The 21,657-nt window shown below is 38.3% G+C and overlaps 1 protein-coding gene across 1 annotated transcript in view; it reads left to right on the top strand.

Moving 5' to 3' along the window:
* Positions 1-21,657, top strand: part of LOC115821812 (thyrotropin-releasing hormone-degrading ectoenzyme-like) — an 85,322-nt gene that overhangs the window by 38,300 nt on the left and 25,365 nt on the right. Inside the window, exons 5-8 of the mRNA XM_030785601.1 lie at positions 4,494-4,607; positions 11,429-11,566; positions 12,952-13,017; positions 18,789-18,854. Of these exons, the coding sequence (XP_030641461.1) occupies positions 4,494-4,607; positions 11,429-11,566; positions 12,952-13,017; positions 18,789-18,854 (384 nt within the window). The remainder of the gene's footprint in view (positions 1-4,493; positions 4,608-11,428; positions 11,567-12,951; positions 13,018-18,788; positions 18,855-21,657) is intronic.

Here is a 21,657-nt window from a genome sequence, read left to right on the forward strand (position 1 = left end):
TGACATTGTCTGTGGGTGGCAAGGCATATTAACAGTGTATAGGTTGGTGTTCTGCAACATATGGTTGGACACTTGTTTTCTCCCTCAGTTCAAAGCAACATGGTAGATATTTTAGAGAATTCCCTCCTCCAAATCTTCCTCATACATATTCAGTTATATACATGTTGTAAATTACATAACACACACACACACACACACACACACACACACACACATATCTTTACATTTTGTATGTCATATATTTGTCTTAGTGCAAGCCAAATATTGTGGGAGTTTTCACCTAGCATTAATTATACTTTGTTTAGAAACAATGGGCTGCATTTATGTAATGAACTAGTGACAGCATTAAACAATTGACATTTCTTCTGTCTCTTGTGCTATATCTGGTTGGAGGACTAGAATATTCAGAGAAGAAGGGAAGAAATTTGGTCATCGAGCAGTTATCGAGCATTTTGTATAATGACTACTGCATAACTAGTTTCTAAGATTTCAAGTCTAATCATGTGCAAAAAACTGTATAGTTTCATTACGTTTGAAGAAATGCCACTGGTTTAATTTTTGAAAGCTGATTCTGTTGAAAAACACAAACAGTTTTGTAGGAACTTTTTCTTGAAATGTTGACTCCGGTGAAGACACGCATGTTAATCAAACATGACTTAAAATGTCAATTCATGCAGTGAGAACAGGCAGGATTCCTGACATTCCGCATAATCAGCTACAGAGAACAATATTTCCCATAATGCTAATTTGAAAGCTACCCCAGGCTACACTACATCTGAACCCTTCAGTGAAGAGTTTCCATGCCTGTTTATAATTTTAATTTCTTACCATTTCTCTAATCGTACTCCCCTCCTCTATAATGGCCTGTGTTTTTATCATTGTGCCTATCATTGCCTGTATGGTAAAGCTCTAATGACACCTCTGTAATCATTTTTCCCTTGCAAATGAAAAAGGCACTCCAGCTAAGAGTTTCATATAAGCAGGGTAGTTAGGGTAGCAGGGGTTCATTTGACATATTGATTGGTTCATCCACAGCGAATGCATTAGATCACTTTTCATCTAACACTTATTCTGTCATACATTAAAAGGTCTGTCTTCACTCCAATAATTCAGGCCAGTCACAAAGTGCTCCTTCTGTAATAAATCACATTTGTACCAAATAACTGGCACAGACATACTGCAGAGAATTGATTACAAGGCAGCGATTAGTATTCTGCTGACAATCGTCTACGAGTTCATCCAGTGCACCACCTGGGATCAGAATCCGCCACCCTCAAGAGGGAGAGCGACCATTTGTGATTCTTAGCTAACTTGTAACGTAAAAGCTTAGCAGACTGCAGCTAAATTTGTCCCATGACAAGACGACATAGTTAATATTTTACATTCACTCAATCTCTATTGATAACTAACCTTGAATGAATCTCAGAAAATGTTTGGAAGACAGTTGGAAGACAGATTTTGGATACATCTATTCATAGTTCACAGTTCTTCATTTATCCTACTGTCTACTCCAGGGTGATTTACATATTTTCCAGTCTCAAAGGTAATACACCACTATTGCCTTGTTCAAGGTCACACTGACATGTGAGGGAAACTTTAAGTGGAGAACCAAAACCACCTGCCTTCCATTACATAATAAGCTGTTCTTGCAATGCCTATGAATCAGACCCGGGATTACCTGATTACTAGGCTACTTTCCTTAAACTTTTTTTTGTTTTGTTCTTCATATAACTAATTACATGTTCCTTCAGTCTGTTACCTCATAATTCCAACTGAGTACAGCAACAGGAAAGAATAGGTGGGCTTCCTTCTGTGGATCTTCAGCTCTGTTTTGTAACTTCATGTTGATGAAATCAAATGATACCTGATAAATTTCTCACTTCATAGATTCAATATGTAAACCACCCTTTTAAATATATGATGATGAGAGATCTTTCAGTACATACAATACTAATGAGTTGCAGTGCAATACTATCTGCAGTTTTGTTTTTTTTGTTTTTTATAATGAGCATCACAAATGATGTTGCTGTGTAGGCTGAAACTAGGATCGGCTCCTTTTAGAGGTCACACACTTCAGAGTCTCACAGCCACAGAGGGAATGATTAATTCCTCAAATTAGAACCTGTGCCACATGCATGTGGGCAGCAGGATACTTTCCTAAGGCACCAGCCAACCGGAGAAAGTCACGTCAATTTACCCAGGGGTTAGAGATGCACTACAGCTCTCCTGCATTACCTCAACTGCTTGCCTAAGTATCAGTCTAAATATCAGTACAAGGAGTCGATGCTTCGTGATTTATTCATAAAAATGTTTGAGTCTGGTTCCAAAACTCTTGTGTATTTTTAACACGCACATGTTTGAATACAACTCAGGAAGGTTTGTAGGTCTTAGCAGTGATGAAAGCACTTGAGTTTTATGTCTTAGTTTCACATTTAAAGGTATTTGTGAAAATAGGGCTACTATGCCCCAGTGGAAATGTCCTCCATATTACAGTTTTACAGTTATAACTTTCAGAAATAATAAGGGGCAAACTGAGCCCTTGATGCATCACTTTCATTTCCTTCTCTAATGACTCTTCTCTCTCCCTCTCTTTTTTTTTTTTTGGAGAAACTTCATTTAAAATTGGGCAAAGATCTGTGGGTTTGCTGTCTTCAGTGCACAGCAAACCCACAGATCTTCATTCCATAAGTAGAATGAATCTGTGGTCTTTGACAAAGAGCAGACTGTTGAAAATCCAGATGAAACTGGTCTAGTTCTCTCACCTGACACATCATAGCTCATGAACTGTCAGAGATTAACTTCAACTCAGCAAGGCATGCATTTCTAGGATGTAGAAAAATGACCACTTTATCTCTGTTAGCTCTGCTCTTTTGAATGTTTTAAAATCTTAACATATCACGGAAGGCAAGGAAAAGCACTCAAGGAGGGTGGGCTTTGAACTAGCGAGATGTGTCACTTAATTAAGTATAATTAATGACTAAAGTGTGCTTTCACAGTATTATTACAATCCGCAACCCATCATTCTTGGAATGATCAAGGCTAGCCCACTACTGTAGAGAAAGACAGAAAGCTTTTGCTTGTTTTACCCTATAAATATTTAACAACCTCTGGATGTGGAGCATGGTTAGAGCGATAGGAAACAGTAATAACGGCTCCATCAAAGCAACACTATCCCCCACACCCCCCCTCTAATTTCAACTCAGGGGTCAGGAGGAGAGAGCAGAGTTTGCACTGATTTAATTTGTCAGCTTTCTGCCTAAAGTGTTCTTTATGCCATTTCTGGATAAATTTCAGTTAAAGGAAATGCATAGATACTGTTCATCATTTCATAATACCTAATTGTGCATCTGTATGGCATACATCCAGAGACTGTATTAACCTCCTGCTATTTTGACATTGCACTTCACTAAACTTGTTAATCCAAGCACCATAGTATGTTTACCGCTGAGCATTTCCTTCAGCTCTTTGAAAATTAAGATCAGCTTTATCTATGCCCATTTAAATTCCACATGTTCAGTTACTCTCTGCTGATTCCATGTCTCTTGCCTTATTCAACAAAGTGAATGTGAAACTGGCTCCCAATTGTGGCACGAGGAAATTAGCATCAGACCACCAGACAAAGCAGAACAGAAGACAGCCATGAAACATAAGGAGAGCATTTGGTCTCTTTCAGACAAGCTTCTTCTGAGAATAGAATGACTGGGCCTTCATTTCCGTGACAACAGTGACAGGGGGTCTAACTGGCATGAGTTCCTCACTGATGAATATTCCAATATTCTGTTTGAGAGCTTGCTGTGAGTAACTCAAGCACATTCACATTGGATGAAAGCATCTCAAGCTCCTGCACAAGACCATGTATGGTCACAAAGACTCCCACCTCAGGGTAGAACACTCATCCCACCTCAGCATGACAGCCTGTCAAAACACTCCCAGACTGTGAGGTGCTATGAGGGACTACAAATGTTCCTATTCTTCAGCAAATAGCCCTGTTGTGTGCCCTATCTGCTCTATCCAGTGGATCTATCGTTTGGAGATTGCATGCATGCAGATTGTGTACTTCACAATAGAAAATGGCTTTCTTATTTTTGCCAGTATTATATTTGTACTAGGCACTGTGCCATGATGTAAAGTAGCTTAAAATGGAGAAATTAGTTCTGTTTGTGTGACTGTGGCTTATGGACTGTTTTAACTCCTATTAGTCATAGTTCAAAACACTTGTGAACATAACAGTTTGCTACATGACACGTTTCTCTGCTTTGCATTACAAGGGCACTGTGCTTTGAGAACAGAGAATATTAACAACAAATTGAAAAATTGGAAATTTTTCTTTCTGTGCTTTAGTGCACATTATCATTTGATAAACTGGCAGTTTTAAAGGAAATAGCCAACAAGAAATAAATGAGGTTTCTTGTGAAAAAGTGTATGAAATTACCTTAACGCTCCCTCCTAAAACTGCTATTAACAGACTCTTTTCCCCTGTCTCTCCTCTGCAGTGGTTTGGAGACTTGGTCACGCCAGTGTGGTGGGAGGATGTGTGGCTGAAGGAAGGATTTGCCCATTTCTTTGAGTATGTTGGAACTGACTTCCTTTTCCCAAAGTGGAATATGGTAAGTTTCTAACGGCTCATCCATAACAAATTAGTGGTGCACACTCTGAAAAATTTTGTTGACCTGACCACTATGACATTCCAAGATATAAAATATTGCAGAACAAGAACATGAAATCCATTTCAAAATTATTTGACTGATTAACATTCTTGTTTGATTGGATAGCAGAGGTCATACTGAGAATTTTGGTCATTTTCAACTGACTAATGATTTTTCCCCATACTTCATTTTGATAACTGAGGTATAATATATGCTGATATGAAAGTACAATTCTTCAAATTATCAATTTACGTTAAGAGATACTGATGACAACATAGACAGGCTCTATAAATATTACCTATTGACAGCATTTTAATTCTGGTCTTGTCTGTAGCACGTTTGGTGAAAAACTGGCCGTGATGCAATCAGAAGTCACTTGACTTTTTACGGGCTAAATATTGACCAGCCCTCACAGAGGTTTGGTGTGGTGTCAAAAGATATTTTATGGCCTGGTCTGTCGTCACCCAGTGGATCGTGCACTTACATATCATCCCCATTGTTAGTTACTAGTCTTTGGATCTGTAAAAGCCATTATTGGCACCTCTGCCCATGGATACAATTCTGCCCATAGGGGATACTGTCTATTTTGGTCCCCTCGTTTCATGCATCACATGTTCACAAAAATGTACACTGCTGTACCTATCATTGTACAGCAGGACATTTCTGTCCATTTGAATAAGAAGAACAGTGTTGTGACAAAGTCTCCTGGTATGCTCTAGCGTCAGTGTTGCCTCCTTAGATTATGAACTGGGATGACCTAATCTGCACATCGTTTGTTTGTCTATGAAATGCCTGACTCATACCATTTTCACATCTGCAGCTTTTAGACAGCTGGAATGAAGTGCTTTGAGACAACCTTTACAAATGGGGTGAAGAACACTTCAGGTCTTCCTCTATTTTACTCTCAGCCATTCTGTACAGTCATGATTGAATAAGAGACACACTAATGTGACGGGTTAATGAAATGCACACATGTTTGATGGTTCCATCACAAGGGAATTAGCACACCAAACAGAGGCACAGATGCGTGGCACGGACTGTGATGGGATTTTAAAGAACAAATTGTTCCAACTGTTTAAATCTTTATTACGAGCAGTCTGTAGTCTGACTTCACATTCCGACTGTAACAAAATCTATAAAATGACACCTGTGATGAAGTTCACAGGTGTCATTTTATAATAAATAATAAAGAAAATAACCTAATTTCAAAAACTAGGAATGAACATCATTCCCCCCCCCCATAGAGCCCCTCGGTAGTTTTTATTAAGAACTTTCCATTTTCCATTTAACACTTTGTCTTTCTCCGTTGTTGTCTAAGCTCAGCTTTATAGATTGTGTTATTACCCAGCTATTTAATAGGACTGAGCTCTGAGAAGACATCTTTTATAAGTGGCTGCAAGCATTTATGAGTGTTGAAAAGCAGGATGTACTGCAATTTCTTGTTACAGCCAAATGTTACATCTATGTTTACTTCATATTTAGATGACATTCCACCTATCTGCTGATAGCTAAAACAGTTGAGTTAGTGCTGTCACATTGTGCCTCTTCAGCTTGTTGTATCTCCCTCATGTAATTATATCACCTATGTACTTTAATAGTATCTTATTATTTTGCACTATGTGGCTGTGATGTACCAAACTATAACCAGAAAGTTAGATCGTGGGAACATCTGAAGGTTTGATGGAAATTCTCAAGCCTTACAGCGAAGCATCTTCAAACAGATGACATTTGGTAGATATAACTCTCAGTTTAAATCTCAAATGATGTGTCACTGTTTGCATTTTTTCTTAACTATTTAACACAACACAACAATCTGACCTCAACATGCTGAGCACATGGTAACACGATGTACTCCCTGTCCTCCTCTATTTATCCATTTATTTATTTAAGGATTTATGTGTATTTATCCAGTTATCGCTTATATATCTCTCCGTGAAATCTCTCCTTAGGTCACTGGTCTGAGAGCAGCATCATGAAATCAGCAAGTGAACAAACGGTTCCTCTTCACTGTGTTAGTGCTGTCTCAGAGTAACACTACACTAGCAATCAACATAATGCTATTCCAAGAGAGACAAAGAACCCATCTGGTTGAGTACCAGTACTTAATGCAGCAGGATTGTGTGTGTGTGTGTGTGTGTGTGTGTGTGTGTGTGTGTGTGTGTGTGTGTGTGTGTGTGCGTGGAAGGGGGGTGGGTACTTGTAGCTTAGCTCATGAAATTAAATATACAGGCAGACCATCAGAATAACAAATACAACAGAGTGGCTCACTATTCAACATCACTGGTTTTGTTTGTTTGTTTTTGTTTTTGTTTTTTCATTCAGTGGACTTGAGCTTGGTTTCATTGTGATCTATGATACACACTTCTTTGTGTTGTTACTGTAGAGTTTTGATTTAGACTCACATTACGACCAGTTCCATATTCTGGCTATCAGTAGTAACTGCAGTCAATTACGTATTTATTTTATGAAATGAACTTACATTGAGCTGGGGCGCTATTTCTGTCCCAGAGATACACCTCAACCCTCATACACCACATACTCATATTCACACACAAATGTTTAGGTGAAGTTTCAATACATGGGTTTTTGTGGCTAGCAGTGCACGCTGTATGGGTGACTGGAAGATGAAGGATTGCCGAAAAGCAGGAGGATCATAAACCAGGTGCTGATAACTGCCAAGCTGCCATCATTAAAATGCTACTAAATGATTTTAGTCTTACTGTCAAGGGAGCGGTGTTGTACACTGATAACTCTGATGAACTTGGTATCACCCAGAGAGATTCCAGACAGCATACGGGCAAACTCTGAAAAGGAAAGTTCAAAACTCTTGAGTTATAGAGAGGCACTATCTCTGCCTTAGCTATGTACTTTACCCTTGATACTTTGTGTTCTAATTTGGTTGAGTGCACTTTCAAGTCAGTAGCAGTGCCAGATGCCAGATAAAATATCTTCGCTTCGTGTAAACAATGAACAGGATACCCTCACAAAACCTGGTTCGTATGCTCATGTCTGTATGTGTGGAGTGCAGTGCTGCAAGCCTATCTGGACACGTGATGTCAGCCAAGCAAAGTACCACTCAAAAAAGGTCATTTTGGGGAGGAATGAATCTTTCACATCTGAGGGCCACTAATAGACACACTTGACTGGCACATAGATAAGAGGTTATCATGGATCCCCTGGCTCTGTGCTGTTGATGATATTGAGTGCGAGCAGAATGGGAGGTAAGTTAGGGCATGGAAGGAGTGTAATGCTCACTTGGCTGAGTGTATCTGTCAGCACGATTAATGGGCTGAAGGTCTGCTCACTTGTTTGTGACTGCATCTCCCATGAACATCTGCACTGTACTTTTTTTTTTTTTTTTACGTGATATATTGGCCCTCATCTACACATATGCCATATAAGTTTGTCCTTGATGCCCCTTAGAGGAACTTGCCAATTCACTGAGCAGGTCCTAAAGCTCAGCACAAAAAGGAGTCAAATTGTGTCTCATTTGTGACTCTTTGGTCAGTGTGAGCTGTGATCTTTGCCCTTGTCCACCGTTGTAAGATATGAAGGCAGGGAGTTGACGTTGTTCAGTAGCAAGTAAGATAGAATGCAAATGAAATATCAGTTGCAGTGTTGAGAGGCCTGTTGAGAGCACATATGGTCCAGATGGAGATTCCTCTAATGGCACTAATTTTATAGCGCTGTTATGTGACTTCTATAGCATCAACACTGCCTAGCCAGCTGGTGCATTTCCATAGCCCTTCTTTCTTCTTCTCTCTCTGTCTCATGCAAGCCTTTCATTGTGTGTTGGATGGATTCACTCGTGCGCTTATTAAGCAGAAGCACTAGGGTGCTGAAGCAAATCATGTTCATACTCATAACATTTCAATGGAAATACAGCAAAATGTGTAAAGTTAAAAAAAAAATTGATAATGCAACTTACTCTTACCTTGGTATCAAATGAGCATCCATCAAGCATGATTTTTGTAACGAGTGTTCTTGTTTGATATGGGACAGTTTGATTTTTATTAATGAGGACACAGACTTCCAAACTGATTCAGATGATTTTGGTAATTGCACTTGAATAGCTACTGTAAATACAGAGAGATAGAGAGAGAGGGGGGGGGGGGAGAAACAGAGGGAATGAGACCGACAGAGAGAGCTGAAGAGAAACTGGTTTTGTATTAGACCATTAAGCAATTGTAATTTCTTTCTGTATTGCTGCTTTATCCAGAGGTAATTGTACCTTGAAAATATTTCCATTAAAAGTTATTTCACCCTACATTTGCTGGTTGTTTTTTTTAAAAGTAATGAAAAGTAGATGATTCATACCAAGGGACTCGTTCATTTATTTCAGAGCCAGTTTAGAGTGTTTCGTGCCACGAGGGAATATGGTGAGACGGGAGCCAACAACTAGGGATCAATTTTAGGATCTATGGAAAGTAAACCTCCTTAATATTGATTTGTGTGTTCTTCCTGTTGATTTACTAAGTCCATTTTGTGCTGTTCATCTAATTTCATCAGTATAGATTATATTTCTCTCCCTCTATATTTTAGCCCTCTGTCAGAGCAGACATGGTCATTCTTTTTTTCTGTATTTTTTGTCTTTTGGTATCTCATTTGCTTGAAAGAAAATCTGTGATGTAACATACATTAGATATTATGGATAAATGTAGTACATCTTTATTTTTTTGTGGTTGTTGACCATGTCTAATATTGCTTTTGAGTATTGGAGTGTTGGGTTTAGAGTCATGAGTCACAAGAGAAACACATGTTAACCCTCTGACTGGCTTAAGCTTACCCTTAAGCTTCGTTATATTGAATGTGTTATCACTGAAAATATTCTTCTTGAAATATTTAGAGGGATTTTTCTTATAGGTTCTCAGTATACAATCTTTACTTTTTTATTGTTGAAATCCAGTAGGAACCCTATATTAAGCTACAAATCTCTGACGTGGGCAACTTAGCTTCTGCCAGTACAGAGACAGGACACAATTATTTGGAAAACACTTGGTCTCGCTCCTGTTAGTATGAAACGACAATGATGAAGTATCAATCAGATTTAACACAATATGGAAGGCAGCTTTTATTTGGATATTCAATTTCAAAAGAGCCACCCCATTAAAGACATAGTAATCTATGTTATATTTCAATGCATTTTATGGAAAAGGAGAGTTTTGACGAAAAATATGGAAAAATGACCAAGTGTTTAATTGACAAAAATGTATAAGGTATCAGCATGGAACTTAGGTGATTGTTATAATTGGCCCATATACTGTATCAAAAAAAGTGAACATCCCCTAAGTTGGAGCAACTCCAACGTCATCACACATGTCAGAACCACCTGGAGATATCAGTTGGCATTAAAGGTGATCTAGTGACTCATTGTAGAATTTACTGTTCATATGCTGTTTAGTGTAGGGACTGCTGATGATGTGTGCTATCCATTGCTCAGATGCACCTGGTGTTACCTGTACATTTTCAAGCATCTCTGATTACAAGAATTGTTTCTGACACCTGTGCCTAAGAAACAGGAACAACACCTCATAGAGATCAAAGCATCCAAAGTTATTATCTCACATTTATTAAGTAACAGAGAAATCATTAGATGGTTATGCCTTAGAGGATGTAATATTTTTTTTCGAAATGTTTATAGTCAAATCACGCGCTGAGTCTTTCTGGATGGGCTTTGCCCTCAGGGGTTGGCGAGGTAGTCTCTTTTTATTGAAAGAATAACTTTGTTGTGCTTGGTGATTTAATTAATGGCATATTTGTTTCGGGATGCATTTGGTAAATTATTTGCTTGAGTCCAAATCCCCTGATTAAAACATACCATTCTCCTGGATTAATGTCTTAAACTGGATTTTTAATCAAGCTGCCAATACAGTAATGAGAAGGAATTTTTCATACAAAGGATATAATGAACTTTATAGCATCAAACGCAAACTTGTTTTTAAGACTCAAACGGCAGTTTCAGTGTTGTCAGTGGTTTTTCTGAAGTAAGACGGCTGTAAAAAAGAAGAATAGAACTATCCATGGCATAATGGTTGATCCCAAACCTGTAAGGCCAAGATGAGAGCATTTAGTATTTCCTTTAGCACAACCGAAGCTCCTCTCCGTTAGAGTGGGTCCCATTGGGAGACAGTACTACGGCTATGAGAAAATGCCTTTGGCTCTCAGTGTGCCTGTTAAAAACAGACTGGTGAGGGCACACAGTCTCCAGATGGAGCAGCTTCAGCTTTCAGCTCTGTTTCCTTCTTCTGACCTAGCCTGAACCTTGCCATGCAGGCCCCCTCTCCTGATAAATTATGCCCTTAAAAGTTTTTCTGTAAAACTTTATCATAGTGTGGTGGGATTTTGGAGGTCAAAAGCTTCTTGTTTTTTTTTTTTTTCTTTTGTATTGTTTTGTTTCTTTGTTTTGTTTTGTTTTGTTTTGTTTTTCTTTAAACCTGATGCGATTTAGAGTTCAAGACTGAAAGTATAAGCGCACGGAAGTTCTTTAAAATGATTGAATTCCTATGATTTTAAAGCATTTTAAAAAATTTTTGCTTTTTTTTAAAAAAAAAAAAAAAAATTTCCAGCTGGGTTATTCCTCTGCATTTATTTTTCCCTGTACTTCACTGAAAAATGCTCAGAAGGACCCTAAAGTCAGAGTAAATATTCTGTTTTCTTTCAGAGCTCAGAGATTGCACATCTGTGGAAAACAACAAAGAAAATGTGTCAAATCTCTCTCTCTCTCTCTTTCTCTTTCTCTCTCTCTTTCTCTCTCTCTCTCTCTCTCTCTCTCTCTTCCTCAGGAGAAGCAGCGTTTTCTGACTGATGTCCTGCATGAGGTGATGTTGTTGGATGGGCTGGCCAGTTCCCACCCTATCTCTCAGGAGGTGTTTGAGGCCACAGACATCGATAGAGTCTTCGACTGGATTGCCTATAAAAAAGCAAGTTCATTTCTGATATACTCCTCAATGAAATTCCTTATCTGACCCCTTGAGGACTCAATACAGTAGTTGAAACTGAGACTGATGTTAGCACCGTCACTGTTTTCAGATAGGTATATTTCTGTGTAGTTAATAGGGCTTTTGAAAGTCATGCCTCCCGCCCCCCCAAAATTGATTAACACCCAAGGTTCCGTAAAAGCGCAAGTAAGTTCCTGGAATAAACCTTGAATTACTCTGTCTGCAGGCTATCTAAAATGAAACAACTTCACTTTCAAGTTGTCCTGCAGAGAAAAACAGTTAAATAAAAACATTTTTTTGTATTCAGTTGAAGAAAGAGAAATGGTTTGAATTAAGGTACTAAGAAGCATGAGCCTTGGGGGAGTGGTGGCACAATAACAGCTCAAATCTCTTTAATTATCTCTGTCTCAAGATAACCAACTTTATGTAACCCACTGAAGCAAGCTAGCTTATCCTCAGACTCCAGATGTCTGAGAACTAATGCAAGATTTGGATAGTAATTAAAAATGCTGGTCAACCATTCTTGTCCATTTATAGCATGGCAGCATTTGGTTTTCTTACTTCAAACATATCTTTGTCATTGTTTCATTGTTTCAATCAGCCACATCAGGAGTACAACATTTCAAAATATTGGTAGATATCCATCTCAGAAACGCTCTCCTTTGTTACTGTGGTGTGAGGGCGGAAACTCTTTGGAGTTGACCTATCTCACACCGCAGCAGCCCACCCATCTGAAAAGTCCACCCGCATTGCCAGCCATGTCAGTCACGGTGCTGTTGGTGAGGCTCTCACTCGGAGCCCGGAGCTCACTTATCTCTCTTCACTTAGACCTTCTGTGGACCCTGAGTACTCCAACTCAGCCACAGGATCAGTTGTGCCCTCACACTAAGAAGGGACAACACTAGCAACTGTAGATTGAGTAGAGATGAGAGAGGGACAAAGAGTAGGAGGATTTGGAGCATTAGGACTGATATGATTTCACCTCACGCTGAGCTCTGATACCAGATGGGTTTTGTGTTTAGACTCCATACAATACATATCTGACATAAACCTGGATTTGTCATATCCTGTCTGCAAGAGTTTGCTTTGGTAAATGCAGCTTTCCTTTGTACCTATGCATTGCATTACATTACAAGTATAGTTGTATAAGAAGCTGTCATGTTATGTTTTGTTCATTATGGAGCGGTGCTAAGTCACTGTTATGAAGGAAGAACATTTTAATATTACCAATTTAATATTGCACAGCTTTATCCCTCCTTGGCTTTGTTAAACATTTATTGGCCACACCATTGATGAGAGAAGAAATCAGACTGAGATGGACCTGAAGTTACTGTGTTGTTTAATTACTCTTTACTTTCCTTCTTTAGGGGGCGGCCCTTATCCGGATGTTGGCTAATGTCATGGGACAACTAGTATTCCAGCGGGGTCTGAATGTGAGTCTTTGAATCTCTCTCTCTCTCTCTCTCTCTCTCTCTCTCTCTCTCTCTCTCTCTCTCTCTCTCTCCCCCTTACCCAGTCACATTAGTGCATAATGTCACATCTTTCCAATATTTTTTACTTCACTAAATAATGTAATATAATTATATATCAGGCTAATTAAGACATTTGGCTAAGTGACATGGTTTTATTGAAATGGTAGGAGACTACATACAACCTATCTCTGTAAATTTCTGTTTGAAAACATGTTTGATTTTAAGAAAATCAGTGGATTGATAAGCCATAAGAACAGCATTGAAAACTGTTTTCTGCTGTATATGTTATTTAGCTTTTGCTGAGTTTCACATCTAGCCCCTCAAGTGTGGACCAAATGAAATGAAAGATTGCCTCCGACTTGTGGGGCATTCAACTACAGAGTTCTGAGTCATTTTAGAGAGCACAGACTTTTATGTTCCCTCTTACTTTGCGGCACCTTTTGGCTTACTGTGCTTAATCATGTAGTATGTACTGTATGTATATTAGAAAATTATGCATATGAGGAAACTGTGTTTGTGAATTATGCATAATACATTTTAATTATGGTTTTTATTGAATTACAAGATGTTCCATACTACACTTTTTACCGACTTCCGTGCTTATAAATTTTTCAAAGGTGTTCTGACCTATTTTCATTTATTTAATCTCCACATCTTCTTCATGGAAGACAGTGAATGCACACCTCTGTTGAGTGGAGCAACGTAATTGCAGCTCAGGGCATGAGTAGTGTATGATATAGACAGTTTTGAAAAAATGATTTTCTTGACAAACATGAAAGGTGTTAGCCTTTATAAATTGATCTGTCTGTTCCAAATACTGTTTTGACAAGTACTTTAACATGAGCGTGCTAGTAGTACTTTGTCACCATGAGCCTTATACCGTATGCATAAAAATGGAGAGAATTATACAACAAGAAAAGCTGGTTCAATCTGATATTCCTGCTAAAACACCTAAGATCAAAGAGGTTTTTAAGAGCGTTTCCTGAGTGCACTGCTGGAGATTCTAAATTGTGTTCTATTACGTGGTCCAGCTCTAGAATAGTTGTTCTATAATTTCAGTCCCATTCTGAAGTACATGTATCACACGATTGGCAAATCAGTCTCTCTTATTTGAATTAAAACGTGCTTTTTACAGTGTAAGGATGAATGTCCACTGCTTCTGATTAGAACTCTGACCACGACTGGAGTGGAGATCAAAAGTAAAAAAGCCCTTGATACTAGAGAAAAGAGGGGGGTGACACTCTTTGGTTTAGTCAGGATTGCACTTCTGATTCCCTGGTGTGCATTCATTGATGAGGGCTATTTACAAAACCAGTCTGTTTTTAAGAAGACAACATACTTTTGAAAAGAAATTAGGTGCTGGCACTAAACTCAGTTCTCTTATGAACCGGGGCTGTTTTGCTTTTCTCAGACGTGTCTGTGATATACAATTCATTTTATATTTAATAAGACTTAGTTCTCCTCTCTCTCCACCTCTGTCTCTCACTCGTACAACCACTCACATAAACATGCACACTGACTGTCTGGTTGAAACTGGTGAGGACACTGGTGAGATTGGCTGAACTCCATTACTTGGCTGTGCCTCTATCCAGACAGGTGCACCCTACACAGTGGCAACCGCTTAAACCACAGAACGGACTGAGATGTCCTGCCAAATTACAACACGCCATGAGAATTCTCAATCAAGCAAAGGAGACAGTGTTGAGGAATATGTTCCTCTTCTATGAAGGATTATAATTACAAGAGAATGAAGAAGATATCAAAGCCAAAGGCAGACAAAGAAAGACTCTGCATAGCGATGGTATTGAGAATCCCTGTGTTTACAGGAAACTGTTAAATACAGTTATTAAACCGCAGTCTTGAGAAGCTGCTAAAGAGTTCTTAAACTGTTCCTGTTTTGGGACGTTGTGTTTATACAGAGGTTCCCAACAGTTCTGAAGCACTTTGCTGAATTAAGAAGCAGTGTAGGCAAAAATATTCAACATGTTAATTCACCCATATCAGCAAAAATGAAACTCCCTCTTCTGTCTTCTCCCTATAGCCTGGCAGGGGGGCTTTTCATTGGGTTTTTAAGCTTCTCTCTTCCCATGATTTTCTGCATAATTAAAGCCAACAGACAAGCTGGTGTGGAGAATGCTTAAATGAGAGACTAAGGAAAGGAGAAGTCATGGAGTAGTTGACACCCTGACCTCAATTACTGCTTTCTCTCCTGCCGAGGGTGTCTTCTAGCTGAGCGCTTTCTCTCTCCCTTACTTGAATGTGAGACAGAGCTGTAAATACAGGTGCTTTATAATAGGACCCGAGAAATAAATGAATAATAATTTACTAACAATAACAATATAATTCCAAGTGTTGTGCTGTGCACTCTAGTCTGATTTCAGGTGACAGGGGTATGACATTATTTCAGTCTTGAGTCACAATCAATTGCTTGCAAATTGTTTTCCACATCTCATCATAATAATGTTTGTAGAACTGTTTATGAAATTCGAAAGTGATAGAGCATAAGTTCCTGTCATGGAAATCTGGACAAGTCTTTTTCTTGCCTTAAGGATGCAGAAACTTTAGTGTTTTCAATGTATCATCATCCTTAGAATGCAATTGTATGCTCCAGGGTGCTTACTCCACAGAATCCATCTAGCAAACTAACTTTTGTCAGCTCTTTGAAGATCCCCTATGAATGAGAGACAGAAGGCCTCTGAGTTTGCCTCTGGCTTTGTGGGCCTATAATGTGTTTTAAAAACAGATGAAATGGCCAGATGCTCCTCAAATTCAATTTAAAGACATTATCAAAGCCCTTACAACTGACAAAAATGGCAAAGCAACAGCACAACAGCAGTCCTTTGTCAACTTTCTCTCTCTTTCTCTCTCTTTCTCTCTCTCTCTCTCTCTTTCTCCTGCTCATCACGTTTTCTCACCTCTTCCTAACATAATCTCGTTCTCCTTTGCTTTTTAATGTACAGTGGACGTAAACACAACCTCTCCAAACAATTTACCTCAATTGCCTCAAAATGACTTTCCTAAACACAAAACTGTATACATATTTCTCTTTAAATCAGTTCGGAGGCAGCTTATTTAGATGGATGAATTATGAATTATTTATACAGCATTCTGCCTGTTCTGAAAGAGCTGCAAGCACAAAAAGCAATTACATAAGGGGAGAGAGCGATCAATCTTTTGATTTTCTTGCTAAGCTATTTGAATATGCTGCATCATGGGATGAGGTCAGATTTGCGTGTAATATCCGATTAACCAAACTTATAGCATTCCCGCCTGTCCAGAAGAGTGTCATAAGGAAATATCAGCCAGCCTCTCCGCTGAAATTAGACTATAAAAAAAAATTAGACTCATGACCAATCCCAGAGAGTAATCCAAAACCATCTCAGCATGAGCGGATGTTGTGCGTTTATTTGCTTTCACACTGTAAAAAGAATATTTGTGCCTTGTGCTGCGTATTTGTTGCATTAGGCATTAGGTCACAGCAGCAAATAGTGGCTCCCTCACTGAATCAGAGTCTAAGGCCACATACACTAAACATATGACAAGAAAACTGAAATGGGCTCGGATGCCTCTCTGCTGGTTATGCAAATGTATGGATATCAGCAACTTCTTTTCCATGTAAACAGCCAAGTAAATTTCTGTACATGTGTATGAACAGATGATGTGTGACTGAAAAGAGGTGTACGTGCATGTAATTATACTATCAGATCGACTGTAAATCAGTTTTATTGCTGTATGTGAATATATATTTGTACTGACACAAAACACAGCCTGAAAATTTCAAGAATTAATTAATTCAGTTACTTTTAGAGCTGCTTTATCAGAATTTATTCTTTGTCTGTAATTGACACTTGTTTAAAACACGCTCAGACAAGATGAGGCAAGTTTATTGTTCATTTAATGTTGCAAACATTAATTCCTCCATATTTATAAATAATCTTTAATGTAGGATAATAGGACAATGCTTTCACCTGGTGTCATACATCTGAGCCAGATAACATTTAATTGCCTCTTTATTTGTCATTATGCTAATGGAGGCAACGTAGTGATCATTTAAGTAAAAGAGATTAAGTGAAACATTCTGATAAGTGTACTTAATGTTATGTGTTCCATGAGAAGTGTTAAGTCATATGGGAATTGTTTTCTCCCCACATTTTTATCTAAATATTTGAAATTGAGCTTAGTGAAGTTAACTGAACCCCAATGCCTCTTTCATACAAACTCCTGTGATGTTTAGATTTAATTTACTCTTTGCCAATTATCAGAAATCATCATTGTCAAAATGACGCCAAAAACCACTGATAGCCAGTCCTCAGGCACAACTGAACCTTCTAGTCATCTAGCCTAAAGGCAGCTGTCAACCAGTGGGACAGAAAGAGAGTGAGAGAGAAAGACAGACCAGAAAACACAGTCTAATCTATAATTAAACTAAGACAAAATAAACAAAGATATAGGTCAGAAAGAGCACCAGGTTTCTGCTGCCTGTCTAGAGCTATTTTTCTAGTTTTTTGTCACCTCCACAGAGCATATTTCAGGCTAATAGTAACTGCAGGGGGACATGTCACTAATATTTTGTGTAAAGACTCACCAAGGTTGCGTCTTAGAAGCCTAAAATTATTCCTTCACTTTGTAAAAGTCTGTCAGACTAAGAATAAGCTTTCTTTGAGTGTTTCAAACAACAGCAAGAGGTAAAGAAGAAGTAAGAAAGTCTCTCTGTGGGGCTTAATGCTCTACTGTGTCATGACAGTCTGATTTGCATCCGCACTGCAGGTGGCTAAATTCCTGAGAATAAGGGGGCAGAAGTGTATTTGTCTGAGGACTGAAGTCATGGTCTTTCAAACATGATCTGGCTCTCATGTTTGGCCTAAGGAAGGATTCTCAGCTGCACCATCAGATTGAATGCTGATGCACACTCTGGGTTCTGACTTAAGTCACTGGTGCATACCTGAGTCATTGAGGCTGGAGTAGTGTGTTAGACGATGGTAATAAAGACATTCAGCTTCTTGTGTTTTTTTTAGAGTTAAACTTTATTTTGAAATGTTAACTGTCTTATTAGTAAATCACTGGATGACCATGTATGTTGTTACCTCGTTTTAAGTTCGGAGGATATGATATTTTGCAATAATTTATCTCTTATTTGACCTGAAGCTTCTCAAATGTTTTTGGAGAAAGCTGTATCACAGAGATGGCCACTGGGAACTCATTACTTCCGATTCTGACGTCTTCTTTTGAGTTGAAGGTTCAGCTTTTTTAGTGTGTGTATGTGTATTTTATAAAAAGTACTCCTAAGGATGTCTGCAACTCTTGTTTACTTTAGCAATAGTGAAGGAGCGTTTCTGTAGGTCATTAATTTTTTATTCATGTTTTGTGGGTATTTCTTTCATTACAATGTATTTGGCTCATCCAGTGTGCTGGTCTTCATTTCCTTCAAGAAATTCTGCTCAAGTTTTTTTTTTTTTTGTGGAAAATTTATTCACTCATGAAACTCCACAAAAAGCTGTCCTGTAACTGGCCTGATTTAGTGTCTTTTCCAAACTAGTAACCAATCACACCAAAATAGACATGCCTAATCATGTACTGCATTGATTATGCATTGACTAATTAAATCAATGCTGACATAGAACTATAAGTACATGTTCCACAAGTCAACGTTACTTTATTTCATGCTGAACTAAAAAAAAATCCAAAACATTAAAAATCAAAAACGTTGGCACGTCTTCATTTGTCTGTTGCAGGATTATTTGATGACACACATGTATGGTAATGCAGCGAGGGACGACTTGTGGAACAAGTTCTCTGAGGTAAGAGTTTCACATGCCACTTCTTCTAAGTCCTGTCATGTAGAAGGTACTGACCACTGGCAAACATCAGAATAAGGCCAGCTAGTGAACAAACTTGCAGTTTTTGGGACAAAAACTATTTTTGTTCTTTTACATTCTGTATCTGAAAGACCTAACACCCATAAGTTCTGAGATATTTCTACATATAGGTCATGCACTGTGGCACTCAGTCATTGGTACTCAGAACTGCTCAGCCATTAGGTACACAGTCTATTTTATGCTCATTTAGTTTGACTCCAGTTGGTGACATGTGTTCAAGATCAACCAGATAAAGAGGACTCTTCCTTGAAAATTGCACACTGGCTGGAGTGTAATTAATACATAGGTTTGAACATGATTTGGATCTAGGTGTTTGACCAATTTCATGTTAAATTGGACACGAGGAAAAGGCAGTGATGAATACAGATCAAGGGTAAGCAGCCATTAAGGGGGCCAAGCAAACTGGTTTGTATTGATAGGTGCAGTGGAAAAACACTACGGTATGATCAGACCGCACAGACTGCAGACAACCATTTTGATTCAGTCCACATTATAGAATCTACACACTTTATTTCCCATTATTTGGATCTGTGGCTCATGAGAGGATTTTCCTTTTTTAAAGGTCCAAACAGCAGAATGTATTAAATGAGAACATATATATTTTTATATCAGTTTTCATGGATCTGTGTGTCAGAGTGGAGTAAGGCTATTTCAAAATGTTAAATTTTGCATGTGTGCTGTAGTCCCACCTGTAGTCCAAATGCAATGTGGATTTAAGGAGTGGCACTTACCTGCAGTTCGTTGTGCAAGGTTTGATGTTGATTAGATAAAAATGATTTTAAAAAAAGTGTTAGGTATCTGTTTGGCATTATTTAAAATCGTGGACACACAGTAGGGTGAACAGACTTGACCAGTAAGGAAATTTGTTGAGCAGGAACTGACATATTACAACATCAAATTTTGAGTTGTTGTTTTTTTTTTTAATTTAGGTTAACCTGAGCAGGGGTTGTGTTATCAGTGGTAAATCTGTTCAGCCCAGGCTGGTAAATGTTTCTGCCCAGTTTTCCTTCTTTAGATTAAACACAATGGCAAGGATCCCTTTCAAAATCTGTTATATTTACAAAGTTACTGTATGAGAGGCCTGTAGTAGGTGTATTCTGAGTTTGCCTCAATTAACATGCCTGTCAGATTTTATGAGTTTTTGTTGAGTGGAAGTGTTTGAAAAAGCTATTCTGAAAAGAGGAAGACTTCATGTCTGCTGCTCCACTGCTCCACTGTTCCAGTACAGATTCCCTCTACACCTTCAAACACAGCACTGGCCTTATGAGAGTAATGAGCTTATGACAGTTTTGTTGCAGTTTTGGTAAAAATGTTTTCTGATGAACATATATTGCTTCGAATCAGGTCAAACGTCTATGTCATGGAATGAAAGTTGGTCCGTGGAAAAGTAATAGGTCACTTGGGTTTCTTTTCTTTTTTTTTCTTCTTTTTTTTCTTTTTTCTTTTTTGCCATGTGAATACCTTAGAGGAGCAAGAAGGATGTTCCCTCTCCAGGGTAAAAAAGCAGGTGTGTTGTTCTCTTCTCATGTTTGTCTCTGCGCCTCGCCAAATTGTGCTCAGGGACCATGAGACGTACAGCTGATAAATAATAGAGACAGTATCCATTCCAACTGAGTCTGCTAAACTTAGGCATTTGATATCTAGCCATAAACCATGTGGAGCAATTCAGGTGGGGAGCTAACTTGCTTGACTGCATATGAATTGAGTGTACTTTGAATTTTTCACATTTTAAGAAGATTATGCACAAATTCTAAAGAGTTATTATCAGTTAACCAGATCAGAAGGGTAAGTATAGCACACACTGATATACTCTGATCTGATTCTCCTCTCCACACGTTGCGCAAGAATGAAAATCTTTTCATGGGACTGACCTTGACCCATGGAGTGCCCTTCAGTTCTCAATAACCATTTCTGGCGCACTGGCAAACGCAGCATTAGTATCTTCTGACATGCCATCATTTTATGAATACTTATATTCTCCGTATTCGTTAGCTATTCACAAAATCCAATTTACTTTAACAATATGTCAGCTCTTCACACACATAAAGCCCATTGTTAAGCCCAGAAACCGTGGCAATCCCAAACTCTTTTCATTTTAAGCATTTCTCTTAGAAGAGTCATAACTCTTCCTCTGAAAGGAGTTTGGAATGTGTAAGCGTGTAGCTGATCTAACCCTGGCCAGCTTCTTGCACACTTGTTGGGTTTAAAACAAATTATTGGGTATTATGCATTGAGTTCCTCCATGAACATTGTGCTCTTAGGTTTTTTTCATTTCTGAGTTGGAAATTGAAAAATGAAGATAAAAAATATTGACTGAAAAATGAATTGTCAGATTCCAGGCATGACACATTATTTGCAGGTCAACAAGAGGGGACATTTGTATTGATTTCAAATGGGAAATAGTTACAAGTTGGATGGTGACATTTGATTTTTCACTGAATAATTTGAAGCATTCAAAATCTGAAGCATTTTTAAATATATGTTTTAGACAAAGCTGCATCACCTAGGAAATGACTTAAACATTTACTTAGACTAATTTTAGTCATGCTGAGAAATTGTCTCTGCAATGTTTTATTCATGTTTGAGTGTTCTTCAAACAAGAATTTAAGCCTTGAATTTATCGTCATTTTGCAGTCTGAAATAAGTATCTATTACTATGGCTGAGTAAAAATAGTTGTCAGGAGACTCAATCCTACAACAGAGTCCAAATCGTGTAAGAAAGGAG

The sequence above is a fragment of the Chanos chanos genome, chromosome 1 (assembly GCF_902362185.1).
Source record: "Chanos chanos chromosome 1, fChaCha1.1, whole genome shotgun sequence".
In the NCBI taxonomy this organism is placed as follows: Eukaryota; Metazoa; Chordata; class Actinopteri; order Gonorynchiformes; family Chanidae; genus Chanos; species Chanos chanos.